Raw genomic sequence first — 19,437 nt, 5'->3', positions numbered from 1 at the left:
ACAAATAAAATAAATAAATAAAAATACATAAACAATCAAATTGAATAAAAAATTTTAAAAACCTCACTAATATTTTTCATCTAATTTATAAATAGTAATAAAAAATAATAAATAAATAAACAAATCTTAATAAAATATTAAATACTCCACTACCACGATAAACAAATAAACAGTAGTTACAATTATAAATAAATTACATAAAATTAATATAGTTGTAATCTGTCAGATTTTTTTTACAATAAAAATAATTTTATAATTTGATAAATTATATTAAATCACATCAATTTATAAGATTATTTTTATCTAATTACTTTATAACTAACGTATTTCTCATAAATAAATAATGAAACGATGTATATTTTTTCTTCCTTAATATATATATACATACTTTAACATTAATTTTAATTAATGGTTTGTCATATTTTTGTGTTTTTCTTAATCATTTTATAGTTGAAAAAAGCTCACTAGCGAGACCAATATCCCTACAAATGCTCAGGGCGTTCACGTGATATTCAAGTTTATTAATATATGTGAAGAGTTTAATTACTTAATGGCATATAATTCGATTTTTTAAATAAAAAAAAATTTAAGATTAAACTTCATCTCTCTTATTAAAAAGAAAATTATTAATATCTTTTAAATAGTAACAATTTTAAAGTTTTGAGATTTATTTTTTTAAAACTCAATTTTCAAGTCGATAGGTAAAATTCTAATTTTAAAAATAAAATTTTACCATTTAAATTGTGTGTATAATATATTCTTTACACTAATTTGAAAATATAATAATTCTATTTTTAAATTATTTAGATAGATTTCTCTAAGATAAATATGATAGTCAGCTGACCAACTTATACCAATGGATTTAATTGTTAAGCTATTTTTTAAAAATTTAATAATTAAAAAAGTAATTATTGGTAAAGTTATATATATATATTTAATGATTAAAGATGATAAAAAAAAAAAAAAAATTGCACTAATGGTATGCCTAGTGGTAAATACTAGACAGGCCACTAGCATCATCATTTCTCAAAATGACAAAATATGTTTTTATTTTTAAAATTTTGAAAAGTAAATTGATACTTAGCCGTCCAATATTTATTGCTAGCTTGAAATTTGTTTTTACTTAATAATTAATAAAATTATATATATATATATATATTTTTTAATGACTAAGAGTGATAAAATTCTTATTTTATTATTATAATTTTTTTAAATTTGTATACAAAATATAATAAATAATTTAATTTTTTTAAATTTTAAATAATAATAATATTAATAAATAATATTTTAAACTTTTATTCAAAATTCAATATTCTTATCTCACTATTTAAATCTATCCTAATATACTTAAAAAATAGTTAGAAATAAAATGGGGTCAGACCTCTAGCAGCTCCTTTCGAAAATAAGAAAATGATAAAATTATTAATAAATAAAAATTTGTATATAATAAAATAATATTATTTTAAATTTTATTTTATTTTTGATTTGACCATGTTTAAATATAATAACAAATATTATTATTATTTTTAAAATTATATAAACAAAGTGAGATTTAGATAATGAGATCAGAATAGATGATTTTAAATTAAAATTAAAAAAAATATTATTAAAATTATTTTTTAATATTATTATTATTTTAAATAAATTAAATTATTTAATTATATTTTATGTAAAATTTATAATAATTATAATAATTAAATAAAAAAGATTTGAGATGATTTTGATATCCATCTAATTGTTAACCTATCACTACCGTTGAAAATATCGCTCCGGTACAAAAAGCTTCGCTTGAAAATACTCTCTCTCTCTCTCTCTCCCTCTCCTCCTCTCTCCCTCCCCCCCCCCCCCCCCCCCCGGCGTCGAGACTGGAGAGAGAAGAAGATCCTTTTTAAACTGTGAAGCAAAATGTGAGTTAATTTGATTGAATTTCTCTCTCTTTCAATTTGTGTGCTTTCATGGGAGAAAATTTATTTTTGGGCTAATAACGCACCCTTTTGTTCTGCTCAGCGTTTCTGGAGCTCGGTGGGTCATGGAGCAAGAGGTTGAAAGATTGCCCACTGATCACACCACTCTGAAGGGTATTGTCTCTGAGTTTCCTGTGTTTCTTTTGCTTATTTGCATTTCACTTTCACATTAATTTGGACCTGTTAGTTGATATTTCTTTCATTTCTTTTAGCTTCGCTGTTCGACCATGACAGTGCATGGGGTTAAAAATTATTCTTATGACTTTTTCTTTTTTTAGGATAATTGGGTGCTTAATTGTTGTTGTAAATATATATATATAGGTGGGTGTACAGTATAGAGTACACAACCCATGATTATAATAAATCCTACTACTTCTGGTCCTGGGGTTTCCGCCGTTGAATAAAAACCTGGGACGTGTAGCTCAAATCACTGGTCCGGTACTGGATGTAATGCCTAATATTTACAACGCTCTATTAGCTAAGGGTCGAGATACTACCTGTCAACAAATTAATGTGACTTGTGAAGTACAGAAATTATTAGGAAATAATCCGTTAGAGCTGTAGCTATGAGTGCTACAGATTGTCTAATGAGAGGAATGGAAGTGATTGACAAGGGAGCTTCTTTAAGTGTTCCAGTCGGCGGAGCGACTCTAGGAGGAATTTTCAACGTGCTTGGAGTGCCTGTTGCCATCTCCTTTTCATAGATCTGTGCCTGCCTTTATACAGTTAGATACAAAATTATCTTCTTCTTCTTTTCATAATTAAAACCCAACAACTGATTAACTGGGGCATTCCGTGAAAATTGCCAAGTAGTAGATCTTTTAGTTCTTTATCGCCATGGAGGAAAAATAGGACTATTCGGAGGAGCTGGAGTTGGTAAAACAGTACTCATTATGGAATTGATCAACAAAATTGCCAAAGCTCATGGGAGTGTATCCGTATTTAGCGGAGTAGGTGAACGTGCTCATGAAGGAAATGATCTTTACATGGAAATGAAACCCATTTTTTTTATTAAAATCATTACATGGTTAATTTTGTGAACTATAAAGCAGGTGTTTTTTGAAAATAAAAATCAAAGAAATATATATATATTTTTATAAGTAAACGATAGTATTAATAAGAATAGGCATAGCCCAAGTGCACAAGAAGATATACAAGAGATAAAACCTATCTAAATTGTACTAGTTGAAATAAGAAACTCATGAAGATTTAGGCCATTAAAGTCCACAGCTAAAGCCCAAAGAAATAGGGTATGGAAAACGAAAGTTCTAAGCTCCTCTAGTGTCCGCTTAGAAAAAATATTATCAAAAAAAGATAGAAAATATCTGTGCCAAAGTGATTCCATGATTCCATCCACTGCTTGCCCTCAGTATTGTATCCTTCCACGTTATGTTTTTGTTTCAGTTTTCCATGGAATTTAGCAAATTCAAAAAGTTGCTCATTATTTGGATTTTATACTTGTTTTTAAAATAAGGGTTTATAGTTTTCCCATTCCATACTTTCCCTTCTATGCATGATCTCACTATTAGTTTCCCCTCATAATGAACTTATTATGTTTGGAGTCATTATTCTTGTTAGTTATTTATTTACATGTGATAGTTCATATGTCACACAATCTGTATCGAGATCAGGGTTTTGCCAAACAGGACATAAAAGACTAAAGCTATCAGATAATGGAAAAGATTACAAAAGCATAGCCTTCCCTGCAAGCATGCTTGATGATATTGAACAGAGGAAACCAAAGACCTCCCCAGAAGTTATTGATTACGGTAATCCTTTTGCTATCCCTGACCTCCTGGAAAGGTTAGGCTCTGGTAAATACGGAAGTGTTACGAAAGATATAGAAGCCCTCATTGCTCGAAGGATGCAGATGCTGCACCCTTATTTCTCCAAGTATCCCACTCTTTCAAATACATTCTTGGAAGCAGAAAAGAACCAGAGTAAAGAGGCTTCGAAACAAGCTACTCGCACATCAGATATTAATATCATTGATTTGGAGGATGAACATGTTACAAATGACGTCAAAGCACTAGCACCGCCAGTTGTAGTTATTGAATCAGATGATGAAGACAATGGATATCAGGAGCCTTTTGTTCCTTTTCGGGAGATTGTCTTGCCAAGACCAGCTGGACAATTTCTCATGAAGGACTTTTTGGTAACTCTGCCCTGAACTTGTAATTGTGGAGTTGCATGTTTAATTCACACTCATCAACACACACGCACACACTCAAAAAACTACATGATTTAGCTTTTGACCAATCACAGTTTGATGAAGTGAGTTTAAACCCTTGTACTATCCAATTTAGGAATCAGAATATATCGATATTGTTTTTTGTTACTGAATTTCTGTAAATTAAATTATGATCATTCAATATTTAATAATATGTACGCATATTTAAATAAAAAGATTTTATTGGCGCGAGCCTGTCATTGCCAAGTCTTAGGCTTTCAAGTCGATGAAAACTCGAGTTTTTAGCACTTTTTTCCTTTTCCTAGTTATGTGGATCTCCCATATACTTCCTAAATACTGGGATAACACTCTCTTTTGTCTTAATAAAATTTTATTTTATTTAAACAAGTACGGGTTCTTGTGTGTTGGTCAACGTTTTTGCAATTTTTGCCCTCTTCCCCACTTCTTCAGTTTTTGTGTAAAAAGTAGATGTATTTAAATTCCTGTAATAGATGAGTATTATAATTTATTGTAGCATTTTAACTAAGATGCTTGTTTCTTAGTTTCAATGATTTCGAATTAATCTTAATGTGAACTGTAAACCATTGGACAGCTGGATTCATTCACCATATGAGTGAAATATTTCTTCATATGACAAGTAAGATAACTTTCATTAATGATCAGAAAGGTACTATCCAAGTACACAGGGAGTATAGCTCAGATAGAACTAACTAGAGAAAGCAAAGAGGCCGAAAAAATATTTAAAGCTAAAGCTAGAGAAAAATAATTAGACAGCCATTCAATAGTAGCATGTATCACACATGGGTGACATACACTGCAACTAAGTACAAAAGCACTTTATGCTCTTTATTAGTGATATCAAGTGATTATATACCTTTTTACTCTTACCATGCATGCACACTATGTTGCATGAGTTGATAGGATGTACCATGCCTCTTGTAAGCAACAGTTTTGCTTTGAAGAAGCTTATTGCTTCAGTGAAGTATGTACACACAGTACCAACTGCAACAGTGTTTGTACCCTTTGCATTTGCTTGAGGTAAAAATGTTGCTCAATTGGGATATTCCGATATATCAAGTGATTAATGCTCTTTATTAGTGATATCAAGTAATTAATGCAAGTTGTTGTTCTGATAACATTTTTATCCTGTCCTTCTAATTATTGGTAGGATTATCGTGTCCCTCTTGCTAATACTAAAAAGGGTGGAGCTCAACGAGAAAAAGCAAGTGCTGAGCTCAAAGTCAAGAGAGAAAACGGTGATGAGCTCGAAATCAAGGGAGAAAAGGGTGTTTATGTTGGCATAGACGATGAAGAAAATCATCAAAATGATGCTGAAGATGATGGCCTGGAAGATATGTGGAAGGAGATGTCAATGGCGTTAGAATGTTCGAAGGTATTTAAAGTTTAGTCATTGTCAAGACAGACATGGTTCTTAATTTTCAGTTTGTTCATTCTGTTTTATTTTTCTCTAAGATGAGATAGACCGAGATTGTGTATCCACCCTATTGTTTGGACTGTATCAAAATTCTTTGCTTCAATGCCTTGGTTAACATCGTTGCGAATATTTTAGAAATATTTTTTTAGTCAGGATTGTTGAGTTGTACGTTACCCATGGACAAAAAGTAGAGTTGGATTTTGGATTTACTATTGATGTTAGAAATAACTAAACAAATTTGGGTGTGACTTGCTATTTCTTTTGCAAGACCTTTCTAGAAATTTAAGGGAAAAGTGGTATAGAAAACAAGGACAAAAATTGTCAGGTTGAATTTAGTTAAAAGGCTGTGGTAACTTCCATCAGTATAGACTGAAGAAGATGATGAATAGTTTCTGCAAAGAAGTCACTGCTAGGTGATTCTGCTGGATGGAATGCATTAGTGTATCTAAAATGTACATTAATTGCTGGTAGTTTAAACATACATTCATGTTATTTTGTTTGTTTAAACTTTTACTCCTATAATTTTTCTTAGTTATGTATGCATTGCATAAGCTCTTTTCTCATTTTTCATATTTTATGTTTATCTCCTGTCCTTAAAACTAGAAGTTATGTGTTTTTGTAATGAGCACTAATGATAAAGTTTTGCTTATTTATGCTTCAAAGTTGCTGCACAAGCATTGTTAATATGAATCATACTCAATCCTGAAAATCTAGGTTCCAATTTAAGGCGTTTGTTTGGTATTACCAAAAAACTAGAAAATGGTCATGGTCACTCAACCTTACTAAGGACTGGAGAAATAACTTTTTATAAATGTGAAATTGATATGGATAACTTGATATTATTGACTATATTAACTTAATTTTATGCTGCTTTCACTAGGATGATGCTGTAGATCCTCCATCTGAAGAACAAGCAAGAGGAGGGGAAGACTGTGATCATTCTTTTGTCTTGAAGGATGATCTTGGTTATGTTTGCCGCATTTGTGGGGTAATAGACAGGGGTATTGAGACAATATTCGAGTTCCAGTACAATAAGGTGAAGACTGTGGGTGAATTTATTATATTTTTGGAATTTTCTAATGTCAGCATGGAACAGTGGTATATGCATAGAATGATATAAGTATCAAATTACAATTGGTATTCTAACTGTTGGTCCTTTTTACCCCTTTTGACAGTAAAATGATTGTGTGATAGTAGCTGCTATGTCGTGAGATGGGATAATTTGTTTGTCCATGTTTAATAATATAGAGTTCTAGTTCTGTAAAGTTGAGTGTATTGGTATTGGAATTAAAGCCATCATTAAATGGATATGCTTGAACCCATATAGGGATACTTTGGGAATTCAATTGCCTTTTGACTAGTGTTATTCTTTTCAATTCAGATCAAAAGGAGTACCCGGACTTACATGCCTGATTCTCGGAATGCCAAAGACAGAGACTCAACTGAGATATTTGGAGTTAAATATTCTGAAGATGATACAATGGCAACTGAAATATCTGCCCATCCAAGGCATACAAAGCAAATGAAACCTCATCAAGTGGAGGGTTTCAATTTTCTTGTTAGCAACTTGGTGGGTGATAGTCCTGGGGGCTGCATCCTGGCCCATGCTCCTGGATCTGGAAAGACATTCATGATAATCAGTTTTATGCAAAGTTTCCTGGGAAAGTATCCACACGCCAGACCACTTATTGTACTCCCCAAAGGAATACTGGCTACATGGAAAAAGGAGTTCCAGACGTGGCAAGTGGAGGACATTCCACTGTATGATTTTTACACTGTCAAGGCAGATAATCGATCTCAGCAGCTAGAGGTGTTGAAGCAGTGGGTGGAGCATAAGAGTGTCCTTTTCTTAGGGTACAAACAATTCTCAACAATTGTTTGTGACAATGGAGCTAGCAATACCTCTGCTTCATGTCAAGAGATACTTCTCAAGGCTCCTTCAATTCTTGTTCTGGATGAAGGGCACACTCCACGAAACGAGGACACAAATGTGTTACAGTCACTTGCAAAGGTGCAAACGCCTAGAAAAGTTGTACTTTCAGGAACCCTCTACCAAAATCATGTCAAAGAGGTGTTCAATATTTTGAATCTGGTCCGACCAAAGTTTTTACGATTGGAAACCTCTCGAGCTGTTGTCAAGCGCATCATGAGTAGAGTAGATATACCTGGTTCGAGAAGGCAGTTTAAAGCAGGTGCTGATGCAGCTTTCTATGACTTGGTTGAACACACTTTACAGAAAGACAAGGATTTTAGGAGGAAAGTGGGTGTCATACAAGATTTGCGTGAGATGACCAGCAAGGTCCTTCACTATTATAAAGGGGACTTCTTAGATGAGCTTCCTGGTCTTGTTGATTTCACTGTGGTGCTGAATTTAAGTTCCAGACAGAAGCATGAAGTTTCGAAATTAAAAAAGTTGGTGAGGAAATTCAAGATAAGTTCTGTTGGGAGTGCCGTCTATCTTCACCCAAAATTGAATTCTTTCTCTGAGAATCATGCAATTGCTGATCATTTGGTGGATGAGTTGTTAGAGAAAATAGATGTGAAAGATGGAGTGAAGGCGAAATTCTTTCTTAATATGCTTAGCCTATGTGAGTCAGCCGGAGAGAAGCTGCTGGTTTTCAGTCAGTACCTCCTACCCTTGAAATTTCTAGAGCGATTAGCTGTGAAGATAAAGGGTTGGAGTCCTGGAAAAGAAATCTTTGTGATTTCTGGTGAATCAAGTTCTGACCATCGTGAATGGTCCATGGAGCGCTTCAACAATTCTTCTGATGCCAAAGTCTTCTTTGGCTCCATCAAGGCGTGTGGGGAGGGTATATCTTTGGTTGGGGCATCCCGCATAATAATTATGGATGTACATCTTAATCCGTCAGTGACCCGGCAAGCAATAGGTCGTGCATTTCGACCGGGTCAAAAGAAGAGAGTGTTTGCATATCGATTGGTAGCTGCTGATTCGCCTGAAGAGGAAGATCATGGCACTTGCTTCAAGAAGGAGTTAATTTCAAAGATGTGGTTTGAATGGAATGAATATTGTGGTTATCGGGATTTCGAAGTGGAGACTGTTGACGTGAAAGATTGTGATGATCTCTTCTTGGAAAGTTCACTCTTAGGGGAAGACATAAAGGCTCTGTACAGAAGGTTAGAATACACACGTCCTTGTTCACAGTCATGATCCATGCACGAATATTAAATTGTTCCCTAACTATGTTCTGTATAATTTTCAGGTAGTACCTAGCATCATGCTAGGTCTCAGCACTGGAGTAGGCTTGAATTATATCTACTTCTATCTGGCCAAGTTGGAATCTTCACTTGTTCAAACTTCAGTTTTATATGTAGAGGCGTGGTCGAATCAGCGACAATCTTGAATCCATTCTGGAGCCTGGGACTACGTTTATTGGAGCCTACTTTTCCTGACTTCAATTCCTCGGGAAAACGTTTCTGTATATAGCATGCCTTAAATGAAGCCTGGGATTACGTTCAAGCAGATGCTTAATATTGAGTGACGATTTCCTGTCAATTGTGTGGTTTCTCACTAGCCATTAAGACCATTCCTCTTGCGGTGGTCAGAGTGGCGTAAACACTAATTTCTGTACGTGAATGAAACGACTTTTTTCCCTAATTTTCAGAAGCCTGATAGCGGTCTTTAGTTTCGCCATACCCTATTTGTTATGGTTTTAGCTTATTGTCATGGTTTTAGCTTATAAAGAGGATTCTCCATTAATCCCCAGGAAGGTGAGAAATGGTAATGTAGAACAAACTTGAGTCACTAAGGTTGTGAGGTTGTGTTTAGATGCTGAGATGATCTTAGATTACCTGAGTTGATCTGTAAATAATAGTATTTTATAGGTCTCATTAAGATATATTTAAATGTAAATATATAGAGATATGTGTTTGAATGTATGAAGTAGGTTGAAATGGTTTTAAATTTTTTATGAAAAGTTTAAAAGGTAGTCAATCTCATTAATGATATGAGATGAATATAGATCATTTTAACAATCAAACTAGCCTGCGTGTCTGCTGTCTAAAATCCGCCTAATGCTAACATAACAGTCAACCGCTCAAGATTGTCTGCTCTATGTTTTCTCTCTCCCGTTGCCGTTGTTGTGGCCATTTCTAGAACAGCAACAACAATTACCAATATCCTCCGTAGGTCATCGTCCGCATCAAACTAGCAATCACCCAACATCTACTGATCTTTTATTTCAGATTATAGCATCTTTGTTCTTCAAACTGTAGGCACAAATTGTACAATTTCCTTCAACATGTCAAGCAAAAAAACATGTATCTTTACAATATGCTAATCTTCCAGTCAATTCCTTGATATGTTACAACTGTGTTTTATGTGTCACCATATTTGGAGGGCTGCAATCTTTCTATTACCATCTGCTAGCTAGATCAATGTTCCTGGAAGAAGAGTCCATAGCCAGGCAAATTACTGTCCCTCTTGCTAACAATAATTGTTCAAAAATCAATAATGTGGATCCGCGATCCGAATTCTCACACAACGAAATCATGTAATAGATGGGAAGAACTGAACCTGTGTTGCTGGTTACCAGGATTCATGCACTCAAAATCTGCAGTCTCAGCCCCTACAGATGATGGTGCAGCATTGTAAATTTGGTCCCCTCTCATGGCAATGAAACTGCGATGGGTCCCACCAGACATGGGTAGGCTATCACCCTCACAGTGCTGCAACCCCAATGTGAGAGACACTCCACTTCCACCCCCGAATCTCCCCAACTCTGACATGTGATATGCAGCAGCAGCCGCCATGAACCGTTCACTGGCTGCATCAGAATGAACCATAGCATCAGGAAAGAGATTACAGTCATCCATAGTAGGCCTTTGTTCCTCCCTTCCCTTCATTAGCCCATATTCCTTTTCAGCTTCTCCATGAGTCCCGCTTTGATAATTGGCTACTCCACCAGATCCTGCCATTTCTAGATCAGGAACATGATCTGGTTTGGAGTCCATGAGTTGACCCGTGCTGCATCTCTCGGTGGCTGTTGAACTTGCACTCTGTTGGAAATCTTCCCCTCTATCCTCAGAGGTCCCATAATCACCTTTTGTTGCATTGGCTGCATTTTCAGATGAGGAATTAGAGTCCATTTCAGCATCTCCAATCTCTTCTTTGTACATCTCTTCGACCATGGGCTTCCAGAGACGCACGCGTGCATTTATAAACCAGTTTGAGACCTGAGCAAGCTCAAAGATGTCACTAAATTAATAAAGATGAAACACAGAAACAATGCATAGCCATTTAATGCAGTATATATCTTGGTCAATAGTAAGGACAAAATAAAAACGAAGCCAAGAGCATATGACATTTCTCCTACTACTTTTAGATCCCAAGCAGTATTGAAGCGACTCTAATCAATTAGTATCTTCTAATCTGCACGAACAGCCTTCAAAAAGAATTTAAAATACGCACAATACTAATGATGAGTTGATATAACCATATCCCAGATATTTAGTGAAGGGGTAACCCAAGATTTTTCATATTATTTTTCATAGTAAACTAATGCTCTGGTTATAAAATAAAAGCAGAAGAATGGAAACAAATGATACTTCTCTTCCGTTTCTTCCTTCAATTGATTCGACCATGATGACCACTAACAGAGGTCAACTTAAATAAGTTTATTCTTCAACTTCTACCGCATTATTCCTACTGTCCTTGGCTACAGCCTGCGTACCACTGGCTTCTCAACTTTCTCCATCACATTCTCACAAGTGACTGAAATTGTTTTCTATCAACGGGATTCAATTTTCATATGATATGCATATGAAAATACCTCTTTCAAACTCTGAAAGAGGTACTTCTGATTTTCCTTTAAGAACACAAAGCATCACATATTCTATGTCAGAAACTGTAGACAACAAAATTAAATGGTTTTAACCTGACTTCTAGTCAAGCCAGTCTGCCTCGCTAGCATGATCTTATCAGAATCCTTTGGATAGCTGGCAAAAAAATTTAGAACTTAGTTAACAAAGCACTAAAATCTCATGCAAGAAAAATTGGAAATTTTTGGGTAGAAGTGTTATGTTAGAGGAATTACGGATGAAGGAAATGCTCAAACAGCCAAGCACGAAGAATTGAAACTGAGCTCTCAGGTAGCCCCCTTTGCGGCCTCCATGCATGTTGCTGCATCATACCAAGTTGCTGAATAGCCCTTTGTTGCCTGAGCTGCTGGTCCACATATCGGAGGCGACTTATTCCAACTCCTTGACTGCTTCCTGAAGTATCTTGATCCCCAAGGCTTTTTCGAGTTGCTCGAATCTGACCAGTGATTGCATCACGCAAGCATCGAAAGTGACGCGAGATAGTCTGTAGGGCAAGTGCAGTATATGGTTTGGCTGCCCCACATCCCGCAATTACATCAAATGAAGACACCACAATCTGCATCTGATGATAATACTGCTTGTACCTTCTATCAACCTATGAAATAAAGTTATCATCATTAGACCTTGTGGGAAAAGAAGTTCATACCTCTTAAAATATTATAGGGATTAGGATGAAATCATGAGAACACATCTTAGATTTTGTTGACTAAAGAATCAGCTCCATGGCAATGAATTCTAGCCTATGCATGACTTGTATCATTATACAACAAAAGTACTTGGCACAGGTATTGTAACATAAGAGAGATTATGAGAACACAGAGCAGGAAAATAAAACTATACTCACTCCTCATAGCTTTATCAAAACAATCTCTTTCATCCACACGCAAAGGTACAAAGGAAATGAGAGCCCAATAGCACAGTATTTATCAGAAATAGGTTGAAAAGGACTGTGCAGTGCATAAATTCATGCATTCTTCTTCTTTACAGAGACATCTGAAAGATCAGAAAACTAACATTCTAGGTAAAAATAAAAATTTATAGATGATCATAACCATCAAATTAATTACTTAATTGAGAAAAAAAAAAGTAGCTCATATTATATTTGTACAAAAGTTCCCAGCAGCACCAACTAATTTCTTATAACTGCGTAGACACCATCAACCAATATACAAATACGAACTGTAAATAGGTAAGTTGTCACAAACTAAAAGTTGAAACTTTTTGTCACCAGAAGTCTGGTAACTTTTGCTTGCTAAACATTTCATCCTCCCATGATCCATTGAAAGTTCCTGAATTCCATATCCTCCTTAAAGCTACGCCAGAAAATTTTATTTTCAACAATCCTAGAAAGTTTGTGATAAGTCTTTAATAAAGCATTTAACAAGATAAGGAACTGCTATCTATGTAATGCCAGCATCTCTCCCCATATCCATTTGGCCTGCATTCACCTGGTGGCAAAAATGGCTAAACACCAACAGACACAAAATACTCAAAAGCCAATCAGTGAGATAATACCTATGCCCAATCAGCATGTGATACTAAATTTTTGATCCTGCAGCTACCTAATGCTTTAATATAAATATCTTTTCCTGGGACACTAGTATCAATCATTCTTTTGGAGGTCCTCAATTCGGTAAACATGTGATGCAAAACTAATAAAATTTAAAGTTTCACATGCATGCATCCAGGCAGGCAAACAAAATGTTTTGCGGCAAAAATGAGAGGTACACACTGTTCAAATAGAGTAAAAACTTACCAGAAAATCGGGTTCGCTAAATTTGCAATAAGGTTTTGCATTACAAAAAATTAGTCCACTTCATGACCACATAAATGAAAAGATCAATACAATTATCTCAGCAAGAGACATGGAAAACAAACTTATTGGTCTTACCTCATCAGACATGGACAATAGCTTTGTCAACTTGTCTTGTAGATCTTGCTTTTCAGCATGAGAAAGCTCACATAGAGAGTTACTGGCTGATTCGTGGGGGTATGAAGACACTCCACTTGGTGGCATTGTAGTTTCATTCTTTGTTCCCCCACCACCCTCCTTGCGACTCTTTATCTGATGCTCATGCGCGCCATCATGTTTTGCAATATCAGGCTGCTTTAGAGCTTTCCGGATGTTAACCACTTCGTCAAGCAGTTGTTGTGCTGCCTTAAGATATTTGGAATTGGGAATGTTTCTCACAATGTGTGGCATCCCTAATGTAGATAAATGCCCTTTATATAAATCTTGATTTCCTCCAGGAAAACTATGAGGCAAGTATTCAGCATTTCTCAACTGTTCATCTCTAGAAGAGCCATTCCTATCGCCACTATCAGCTGAAACTGACGAACTAGGACTCAAGATTGAAGCAAATCCTGGATTAGGATTCCGATATGGGATAGAAGGCATTTGAATTCCTGTTGGGATTTGTGTGCTGAGGCTGAGAGATAATCCCTGGCCCTGTAAGTTTTGCCCACCGTGAAGAATGCTGGTGGAGCCACCCATTGGGTGCGTAACTAACATCTCATTTCTACCTTCCCTCCATGCATTGAAATCATGCTCCACAATGCGCGAACCAAAATTTGACAAAATTTCTTGCTGCTGTTGGGCGGAATTTGAAGCACCCAATGATGGGATCACCATGCAGTTGTTTTGCTGCTGAGAATTCCCGGCCAAAGCATCCGAGTATGAACCAGAATTCATATACATCATCATATTACCGGGAAGAACCGAGGAATTAGGTAAATGTTCCCTTACATAGAGCATTGGCGCAGTATCTCTTTGATTATTTGAACTAGCGTAAAAAGCTTCCATTTTTCTCAACTCTCAAAACTTCCCGACCTGGTTATGCGATTTAGATCACGAAGTCACCTCGGAACTGAAAATTGGAAATCAAAACAGCTTCCCGTGATTAATAATTCTTATTTTAAATAAGGAGAATAATCAATATTAGTAACCAAATTTAAGTCTTGATACAGACAGGTACAGCCTTAACTGCCTGAAAGAAGCTATTACAGGTACAAGACCCTTGTCATAACACTTGACAGTATATAAAAGCTATGAATTTTAAGGGTCAGGCGTAAGAGCAATCTTCATTTCCATGCTGGGATATATATCAATTTATTGGTTTTTTTATAAAGATAAATTTCTATACAAGCATCAACGAGAGCAATCTTAGATACTGATTTAAGGAAAACCTTTACAACAAATTTGAGTAGAAAGAGAATTAATGCTCAATAAATCATTTCTCTTCACAAAGAAATCAAATTTAAGCATTACCCACTCAAGTGAATGAACAATTACGACCCAAAAAAGTCAAAAATAAACCAAGGGAGAAAAACATAAGATTTCCAGGGAAAAGAACGTGATTTCGGAAGAAGATAAAAGGAGGACAAAATCTACAACAAAAAATTAAAAGAACCAAAAATAGGGGAGGAAGAAGCAAGCAAAACGAAATACCAACAACCTTTTATAAGTTAGGGACATGTTAAAAAATAAAAACTGGATGTACTTCATTTTCTTATCGTCACCATCATCGTCCTATCAAGCACTAGAGAGAGAGAGAGAGAGTAACAAAATTTTAAGCTTCAGCGACCAAGACAAAGTGACAGGAAGGGAAAAAAAGGAAGAAAAATGTCAGACAGTTGAGAATATTAATAATGATAATAAAAATAAAAAATAAAAAATAACCTGGAAATCTGTAGTAGTTGTGGGCGTCGTGGGGAACAGCGAAGCTTGGAGACACCAACCGATCTGCAGGAGCACAATCCTTCCCAAACTAAAACACTTTCCAATCCCTATACTCCCCAAAATAGAACAACACAAGGCCTCGCTTCTCGTTGAAAATTCAATGCATACATATGCTCCAAGGATAATAATATTAAAATAAAGAAGCCCCAGCTACTGTTCTTTTAGAAAAAAGAAAAGGGGGGCAATATAACTCGAAGAGCTATGAATTTTCACCTTGTTCTCTTTTTTTCCAATTATGTGCTCTCCTTCTATGATTTCCTTAAAGGCTTAAATCTCCACGTGAGAATCATACGCAAACATCTCTCTCTCTATAAAAGCTTCTGTGAGAAACTCAAAAGAATGATAACTTTATCTTTCCATCTCTATCTCCTTTTGTAAAACAGAATTTTCTCTTTTCTTTCTTTCTTTCTTTTATCCCTCTTCTTTTGGGTTTTGTTTCAGCCCGAGCTCCAGGAGTTTGGTGCGATGCTTGACTCAGTATCGCTGCTGCTTCTTCTTCGCGACTCGAGAGCTTATTCTTGCTGGTGTAGGAGAGTTTGGTTAAGGAGCTTAATCTCTAACTACCAGTTGGTAGAACAAAACCCTCTGTTAAACCCCTTACACCATCTCTCTCTCTCTCTCTCTCTCGGGCTGTCTATCTCGTCCTTGAGCATGGAAGGCCTGGCTTCGCTGCGATATCCACCATACACAAGCATATTCTAATCCCTTCCCCTTTTTGTTACCTTTATTTTTTTCCACTTTTTTTCAAACTTCCATTATTTTTTTGTTTGTCTGTCTATTTAACTTATACGATTGTTTATATATTCTTTGAAACATTTAAAATCTAGGAGGCGTACAGAAGGTGCCTATATCACTGAGTATGTCATCTTTTTATTGTGATTTTGCATTGAGGGTCCCTATCTTTTGATGTATTTGTGTTAATTTCCCTTAGTTTTGGTGTTAGAGGCATCTCTACGACGTACGAGTATTACTAGTCAACATCATTGTTTGAAATGGCAAGGGAAATACGTCATGCATGGGAGTATGGGAGACATGGTACCCTTTACACAAAGGTGTTGCTTTCTTTCAAGAGTCATGTACATGACCATTCAAATACATGTAATAAAATAAAATTTTATTTGAAAGCTCGATTACATCCAAAATATATAAATAATAATAATAATAATATTTTTTGTATAAGATGATGAATCTCGAAACAAGTGGCTTATAACAATCAAAATTTTTCTAAAAATTGTATTTTCAAATTATAAGTGCTACATATATAAAAATATTATATAAAAATAAATTCATAAAATAACGTGATTTCATATGATTTATTATATTTATTTTATGATAAAAATTATTTTATAATCTAACATATCATATCAAGTCACTTCATTTTATAAATTTAATTTTATGTAATTTATTTGTGATTAAAATATTTTTCTTTTTAAATAAATAGTCAATTATAAAGCAATGAAGAAAAGCTCTTGAAAAAAACTTGCAACCGAAGATATAAAGTTCAAAACTTGCCTTGTTTGTCAGTGGAATCATCAATAATATGCTCACTTTTTGAAAATTAGACCTAATTATCGTATGCTCAAAACATTAAAGGTAAGATCGCATGAAGAATTTTTCATCCTGATGATGAGGATATTCCATTAAAAAAATAAAATAAAAACGTACTTGTCTAACGCACTAATTGGCACTACTTATCTTTATATATTCCTTTTCTTCTTGGGGTATCTTTATGATTGTTGCAATGATAAAGATAAAGGCATGTTGGGTGGGGGGCTATAATTCGAATGAGAGAGCTATAGAGGCACAAACTTTTGAAATATGTACAGGGCGGTATTTGTCGTGATATCATCCGATGAGAATAGACTAAAGAAGTCATTTACGTGCATATTTAGTGCATGTTTAAGATTATAGTGAAAAATATAACATATAATTTTAATACTTATAACTTACAGTCTAAGTAATAAATTTTAATATTAAAAAATTAATTATTATTTGGTAACTATATATTTAAAACACTTTCAAATATATTATATTTCTTTGTAAATAAATTAAAAAAATACTTTCTGAAGTAGAAATGATGATTGTTTGAATTTTTAAAGATTATGATCATATCTTTAAAAATTTGAAAGTTGTAATTATTTTAAAGTTGTATGGATATTTTCGTCTATTAACAGTCTTTTTAAAATTTAAATTACATTCCGCATTATCCAAAAAAACACGTTTGAAAAGAAACATCAAGATGATACTTTTCTTAAAGCGTACTTTTTAGTTTATTTAAGATTAAAAATGCTTTAATATGTAATGTTCAAACGACTTAATTTTTTCATTAAAGAGCTTTTAAGAATATTTAATCGTTTTTAAGACTCCTAACGCAATCCCAAACAAATCCTTAGAATTTTAAATCTTTTGTGCTTTTTGTTTAAATTCTCTTAATATTTAGAAATATTTGAAATAATAACATTTCTAACCCATCGAGGTTTTTTTATTTTATTTTACATGCCATCTATCTAGAATCTATCTTATATTTAAGTCCAATTTAGTTTGTGAGTACATCTCAACTCGAGATGGTCTTGTATCCAAACGGATAGGAGGGTTATTTTGATTTCAATTTCAACTTATTCCATTACCGTTTCACAAATATGTTTTTCTAACACCATGGAGCCTTTTACTTTTTCTCCCAAAGCTAAAAACACCAACCGAAGTTCGACCCCTCACCCCCGTGGCCAAAAATAAAATGAGAGACCCACGTCTTTTAAACACAATGTTTTTATAATATTTTAATTAATTCAATTTTAAATAAAAAAATATTTTTATAAGATATTCCTTAAAAATAATTTAAATTTATAAAAGTATTGTCATCTTATAATATTATTACAAAATATATTATAGAAATGAAATTATGGATAGGTAATTTATTAACTATTATTACTTATTTATAAATAAAACAAAATTATTACAGACACTATATAATGATCGGTGGAACCCACATCTATCAAATCTTCAAAAATATTAAAAGTTAAACCATCTCAGAATACAGACATTGTACTACCAAATGTCAGTGAAATCTAAAATATAGTTAAGTTTTGTATAAATCACCTTAATTAGACTAGCTAAAAACCTTTTAGTTTAGAATTTGAGCTACACTAAGAGCATTAGTAGTGACCTCAACAAACTTTAGCTAAAATCTAGCTAAAAAATTTACTTTTATAAATTTTAGCTAGTCACTTTTTACAACTCCAAATAATAGACTCAACAAATTTTTTACTATTCTATTAAAATATTGATTTTTAACTTTTTATTATGTTAATTCTAATTGTAATTTGAATATAATTGTATTAAATATTATTGTTGCATTACAGTTTAATATTGTATTCACACCCAAAAGTGAAAAAAAAATAAAAAAAAAAAAAAAAAAAAACAAACGGAGTTCAAAGTGGCGAGGATGGGAAAGAAGCAGAGCATCATTTGTGTTTGTTTTTCATTATTTCTTTGTGTGGGAAAGAAGCAGCGGCAGGAAGATCATATTTTAATTGAAAAATAATATTTAACTAATCCATTTGGCTCAACATATTTAGCTAGTCATATAGTCTTTGGTTAAAATTACTGTTTATTTGTTAAGTCTATTGTTACACTTTATCTTGCACTTTAACTATTCTTTAGTTAAAATTTAATTTTGTTGAGCCTGCTACTGATGCTCTAAGGCCTCGTTCACTTTCTTAAAACTTATCATCTCATCTCATATAATCATTACAACTTTTTTAAATTTTTATAAAAAATAAAATAAACAATTTAACTTTTTCAAATTCTAAAATAAAAATAATATTATAATAATATTTTATTCAACTTTCATTTCATCTCATCTCATATAAAAAAACAAAAGTAACCTAACTTTAAAGGAATTCCTAAAGTTTGAGTCACTGTTTACATATCAAATCCATATTTTATTCACAAATAATTAATAATACTTTATTAAATTCTTTTTAAAACTTTTATTAGTAAACAAGGTATATTATGTCCAGGTTTTTCAGGAAATATTTTTTGTAAACAAGACTATATATTAATTGGATAATTAGGTTGACATAAAAAATAGTTGAGAAACAATAACTTTAAGTAAAAATTAAATTATTAATTAATATATTGAGTGTAACAGCCCGCTAAAAATTCAATTGTGAAATTTCTATTAACTTTAGGAACCTCGTGAAGACCTCATAAGTTTTCACTAATCCATTAATCGTATAAGTTTTTGTCTAACTACATAGTTAGTGTTATT

At 33.6% G+C, this 19,437-nt stretch overlaps 2 protein-coding genes across 8 annotated transcripts; one reads left to right on the top strand and one right to left on the bottom strand.

The window, feature by feature from the left end:
* The first annotated feature begins 1,813 nt into the window (after positions 1–1,813).
* LOC122313351 (protein CHROMATIN REMODELING 35-like) lies at positions 1,814–9,242 on the top strand. 5 transcript variants are annotated; one of them, XM_043128275.1, is made up of 7 exons: positions 1,814–1,907; positions 2,008–2,078; positions 3,611–4,119; positions 5,324–5,548; positions 6,471–6,626; positions 6,972–8,725; positions 8,812–9,242. In XM_043128275.1, the coding sequence occupies exons 2-7, from the start codon at positions 2,030–2,032 to the stop codon at positions 8,813–8,815; spliced, it is 2,697 nt and encodes an 898-aa protein (XP_042984209.1). In that variant the 5' UTR covers positions 1,814–1,907; positions 2,008–2,029; the 3' UTR covers positions 8,816–9,242. The 5 variants fall into 5 exon arrangements, with proteins under 5 accessions (XP_042984209.1, XP_042984208.1, XP_042984206.1 ...); XM_043128274.1 differs by having other exon boundaries at positions 3,596–4,119; XM_043128272.1 differs by lacking the exons at positions 1,814–1,907; positions 2,008–2,078 and having other exon boundaries at positions 2,085–4,119.
* A 520-nt stretch (positions 9,243–9,762) lies between these two features.
* LOC122313352 (BEL1-like homeodomain protein 6) lies at positions 9,763–15,938 on the bottom strand. Of its 3 annotated transcripts, none has more exons than XM_043128280.1 (6): positions 15,108–15,938; positions 13,320–14,295; positions 11,644–12,023; positions 11,485–11,545; positions 10,125–10,783; positions 9,763–9,991 (listed from the first exon to the last, which is right to left on the bottom strand). In XM_043128280.1, exons 2-6 carry the CDS (start codon positions 14,229–14,231, stop codon positions 9,964–9,966), a joined length of 2,040 nt encoding a protein of 679 aa, XP_042984214.1. In that variant the 5' UTR covers positions 14,232–14,295; positions 15,108–15,938; the 3' UTR covers positions 9,763–9,963. The 3 variants fall into 3 exon arrangements, with proteins under 3 accessions (XP_042984214.1, XP_042984213.1, XP_042984212.1); XM_043128279.1 differs by having other exon boundaries at positions 9,763–10,783; positions 15,108–15,170; positions 15,381–15,938; XM_043128278.1 differs by having other exon boundaries at positions 9,763–10,783.
* Between the last annotated feature and the right edge of the window lie 3,499 nt (positions 15,939–19,437).

Source organism: Carya illinoinensis, chromosome 6, assembly GCF_018687715.1.
Source record: "Carya illinoinensis cultivar Pawnee chromosome 6, C.illinoinensisPawnee_v1, whole genome shotgun sequence".
In the NCBI taxonomy this organism is placed as follows: Eukaryota; Viridiplantae; Streptophyta; class Magnoliopsida; order Fagales; family Juglandaceae; genus Carya; species Carya illinoinensis.
This window is presented reverse-complemented; position numbering and strand designations above follow the sequence as displayed.

What these genes read in the sequence shown, in the direction of transcription:
- LOC122313351 (XM_043128272.1), top strand. Translation starts at nt 3,478, where the DNA reads ATGATCTCACTATTAGTTTCCCCTCATAATGAACTTATTATGTTTGGA. An exon ending in TTCTCATGAAGGACTTTTTG is followed by an intron (nt 4,120 to 5,323) that starts GTAACTCTGCCC and finishes AATTATTGGTAG; the next exon opens with GATTATCGTGTCCCTCTTGC. An exon ending in TGGCGTTAGAATGTTCGAAG is followed by an intron (nt 5,549 to 6,470) that starts GTATTTAAAGTT and finishes TGCTTTCACTAG; the next exon opens with GATGATGCTGTAGATCCTCC.
- LOC122313352 (XM_043128278.1), bottom strand. Translation starts at nt 14,231, where the DNA reads ATGGAAGCTTTTTACGCTAGTTCAAATAATCAAAGAGATACTGCGCCA. An exon ending in TTTGAGCATTTCCTTCATCC is followed by an intron (nt 11,546 to 11,643) that starts GTAATTCCTCTA and finishes TTTTTTTGCCAG; the next exon opens with CTATCCAAAGGATTCTGATA. An exon ending in CTGGCTTGACTAGAAGTCAG is followed by an intron (nt 10,784 to 11,484) that starts GTTAAAACCATT and finishes GAGCTTGCTCAG; the next exon opens with GTCTCAAACTGGTTTATAAA.